General features: G+C 39.6%; 1 protein-coding gene across 1 annotated transcript; it reads right to left on the bottom strand.

Moving 5' to 3' along the window:
- Positions 1 to 366: 366 nt before the first annotated feature.
- On the bottom strand, positions 367 to 1012 carry LOC132524309 (deoxyuridine 5'-triphosphate nucleotidohydrolase, mitochondrial-like). Its single transcript, XM_060156167.1, has one exon. It carries the CDS (start codon positions 934 to 936, stop codon positions 442 to 444), a length of 495 nt encoding a protein of 164 aa, XP_060012150.1. The 5' UTR covers positions 937 to 1012; the 3' UTR covers positions 367 to 441.
- Positions 1013 to 4218: the final 3206 nt, after the last annotated feature.

Genomic DNA, 4218 nt, shown 5'->3' with positions numbered 1-4218 from the left:
AACTCAGAGAGAGCATTGGAGCTCCATACCCTTTCCCCATACCGCCCTGTGTATCTCTTACATCTGGCTATTCCTGAATTATATCTTTTTATAACATACTGGTAATTTAGTGGGTAAATGAGTTTCCTGTGTTCTGTGAGCTGCTTGTAAGCAAAAAGAACAAAGAATCTTGCTCATCATCCAGTTTAAGAAAGGTTAAAATGCAACCCACTGAAGAGCCCCACCAACAGTGTGCCCTGAGAAGAGTTTCAAGACCCAAGATTCTTGAATCTTCCCATACGTAGATAAGCACTAAAACCATTAACCTGAAGTACCAGGATTTTGTGATAAGCAGTAATCTTTTACAAAGATAGATATATATATATATTTTTTCACTTTAAGCAAAGCCTTTATTTTCAAGGAAAAAGTATATTTTCTCATTTTCTGTTCTTGTCATAAATTTTAATTATTTCCAGTGGAACCAAAACCTCCTGAACCCCTTTCAGTGTCATCTAAAACTTGAACTTCCTCTATTTCTGGGTAAAATATCCGTTCACAAATGAGCTGTGCAATTCGATCACCCTTTTTGACTTCGAACTTTTCTTTGCCAAAATTAAACAGTACAACAACAACATTTCCTCTATAATCTTCATCTATGACACCAGCTCCCACATCTATGAAGTGTTTTGCAGCCAAGCCAGAACGTGGAGCTACTCTCCCATAGCACCCAGAAGGAAGAGCTATCTGAATGTCTCTTTTCACAAGGGCTTTCTCCATAGGTGGTACTGTGTAATCATAGGCACTGTATAGGTCATAGCCCGCGGCGCGCTCAGACCCCTTGGTCGGAGCGGTGGCGTGCTCCGAAAGCCGGACAAAGCGGAGCCGCATGCCGCCCTCCTCCGCAGGCCGGGCCCGTTTGCTGGGGGAGATGACTTGTGCCTCTTGAGAGCAGGGCATGGCAGGGCAGGGCAGAGCACAAAGGGAGCAGGCGGAACAAGAGACAGCAGGATGAGCGCAGCGCACCAGTTCTAAACTTCCCGCCAACAACTCCCTGCCCCGCCCCCCCAAGATATATATTTTATTGCATTTATTTCCCAGGACCACTGTCCTCCCCCCCCCCGCAAAATATATATATGCTGGCTCTTGGCTCTTTCCCCCCCTCTTTGGAGCAGTTCCTCAGAGTTATCTGAGAGGCTATCTCCTGGGCTATAGTCCTAGTAAGACTCTGAATAAAATTCAACTCACAGCTCTTATGTTGTGCTTTTTTTTTTTTTTTCCCAGTAGACATGCTCTAGCAAATTAATCAAACCCAAGGAAGGGTCATGGAAATATGATTTATAGCCAGTTGGTCAGAAGTACAGGTAACAACATGCACTTGAGATTGGCATCCTGAGTTAGAGTGGGTTGTTGGAACCTCCAATTTGTAGCACATGAGTCAAAAGACTGGTCACAACCTGGGCTTTGTTGACCTGAAACTAATTAACTGCCTGATATTTCTCCAGCAAAGATAGGTTTATTCAGGATTGGTGGAGAATTGCAATTTGGGATCAGCAGCCATGGTGAGCCACCTGCAAGTCCCCACAGGGCAAGGAAAGGAGAACACTTTTATAGAGAGGAAAAGGAAGTTAGGAGGGTATAGTAAACAAAGTCTGTGCCTTTTCATTGGCTGAGTGCTTGCCAGGAAAGAAGAGGAGTCTTTCTCTATCCTGTTGGGCTCTGCTATCTTCACCATCTGTGAGAGCTCTCCTTTCTGGTCTCCCAACTCTAACTGAGGTTTCTGTTTATTAATTTTTTATAGCCTGCAATTGGCATCCAAAGTGGAGGGCAGTCTGGTAGGATTGAACTATTTACCTGTGGAATCTGATGCTACCTTTGGGAAGATAATGTCAGACTTCAGTTGAATTGTAGAGTGCTCAGCTGGTGTCTGGAGCATTGCTTGGTGGTGTGGAGAAACCTCCCTTTTCACCATGAATTAGAATTCTCCACTCCAGAACCCAAATATTGGAGTATCCTGTAAAATAGCCTTGACATTTGGTTTTAGGTTAAGTTACCATGCTTTAAAAGTATTGTTAATGTCTTAGATTATTTTTAAGTGTGTGAAATACAAAAATATGTTACTTTTTGTGCTAAATAGACTCACAGTTATCAGTGGACTTTGCCTGTACTGAAAAGTAATGGTATTGCAAAGGCAGTGAGGACAAATACCATGGACAGCACACAGAGGTACAGTGTGCACTTGCTTTTCCTTCTGCTTCCTTGTAAAAAAATATTTTTATACCAAATACTAAAGAGGTCATGAAGTCAAGATATGAAGACAGTCTGACTTTCTTGAAGATTTGTGTTGAAGAAAAATTGAAACTTAGATGACAGTTGATGAAATATGTAATCTGTGATTCATCTGTCCTCCTCTAAATTCTAGAATTACTTTCTCCACTCATTTTGTCAGCATTCAGAAATCTCAAAGGACTCAAAACATAGCCTAAGACATTAAAAAATGGCATAGATGAAATACAAGAACACACGCACATTTTTTCCTCATCAGCGATTTCCAGGCAATAGTGGTGTAAGTGTATTTCTCCAATACATTGGCTGAAAAGTAGAGAATTAGAACTATATTTCTCTCTTTTCTCATCTACTTCCTCTTCTTTTGTATCTTTTTTCTTTTTCAGCTGAACTATTCTTTCAGTTGTTTTCCTTTACTTCTCTTCTTACCTTCTTTTCCTTTGCCTCTGGTCCTTAGAATGCAGATGTTGAGAATTGTGTTTTGATGAGTTTGAGAGATATGCAAGGGTAGCTGAAGTAATTCCAGCCTGAGTTTTTGTTTTATGATAAGTTTAAATCAGAGGGGAAAGTTGGGTGTGAATAGTTTTAAAGGATTTTTTGTGGTTCTCTGAACTTAAGACCTATCTGGTTAATAGAATAGAAGAATTAGTATAATATGTTGCTTAAGAACACATGTTGGAGTAAGATTGGCATTTTAAATCTGGATGTTCCATTCACTAGCCATGTGTATTTATTATTGACTCAATTTCCTCATCTGTAATAATGGAGACAATGTTACTCCATAGGGATGTTATACTTATTAAGTTGAGTGATGCATACCAATTGTCTCATTTCATGCTTCTGAAAAAATAAATGCTATTTCCCTTTTCCTTACCTAATACAAATCCAGTAGTTAGCATGGGGTTTAAATTTAAATAGGCCTAGTTATTCGTAATTGTTCTTATGAGAAGAAAATGTTTCTATGTATCTTTAAAAGTCAACTAAAACATGTTAACGATTAGAGTAATACATCGCTGATCACTTTTTGTCGTTGTTTTTGTCGGTTTTGTTTTCTGTTTTACAAGAGAGTTTCTTCAGGGGGTTTTAAAGTCTAGTTTCATTTCAAAATGAAGCAGTTTCCACAACTGGATGGACCCCTTGCAATCCTGTGGATTAGGTTATATTAATCTTTCCTTACCAGCAGGGATTTTTCCTCCAGATCAGTGCATGGTTCTTTGCCCCGTGTATGGAATGGCTGATTGTGCTTTTGCCCCCCTATGAAGCTGGAAACTGGGCGACCAGGTGTAGTATATAATTAGTGTGTCCCAATCAAGCATCATCTGTGTTGTTCCTGATTTCATTTTCCATATCTGAAATATACCCGTCTGAGCTAAAACTCACTTTACTTTTAAACACTCTACAAATGTGACTGAAGTGTTTTTCATATTGAATGGTTTTTTGACTTCTTAAATAGGGGATTTGGAGATTTTGAATGACTCTAGCCATGCAGTATTACCATGAATCATCCAGTAGCTACTGAGGAATAGTTATGTTAGACTTCCTCTATCAGCTTTTAATGAACATTCACCTCATTCCTCTAAGCCACAGTTCATCTGCCACTGCTTGCTGCTGTCGATGGATATTTAGATATCAGAGGCAGCATCCACCCTTATTTTAATCTACAGGTTTAATGGAATGAAATAAAGGACTTTAATGGAATATTATGTTGATGTTAGAGGGGTTGTGGTGGCCCACAAGTAATGGCATGGAAAATATCTTTGATATAATATACAGTTGTCAACTTAAAAAATTGTTCACAACCTAAAAGTTGAGAGTTATCTTTTACTTGGCAGGAATTTTTAGGACTTCAAGCCTAGGAGGCAGCATCTCAAGTAACCCTGAGAGAACTGCTCCGAGGATGTGATGGGGAGAGCCAGAATATATAGGAGTTTTGCAACAAAGGCAGGTAGTCTGAAA

The sequence above is a fragment of the Lagenorhynchus albirostris genome, chromosome 8 (genome assembly GCF_949774975.1).
Source record: "Lagenorhynchus albirostris chromosome 8, mLagAlb1.1, whole genome shotgun sequence".
Classification (NCBI taxonomy): domain Eukaryota; kingdom Metazoa; phylum Chordata; class Mammalia; order Artiodactyla; family Delphinidae; genus Lagenorhynchus; species Lagenorhynchus albirostris.
This window is presented reverse-complemented; position numbering and strand designations above follow the sequence as displayed.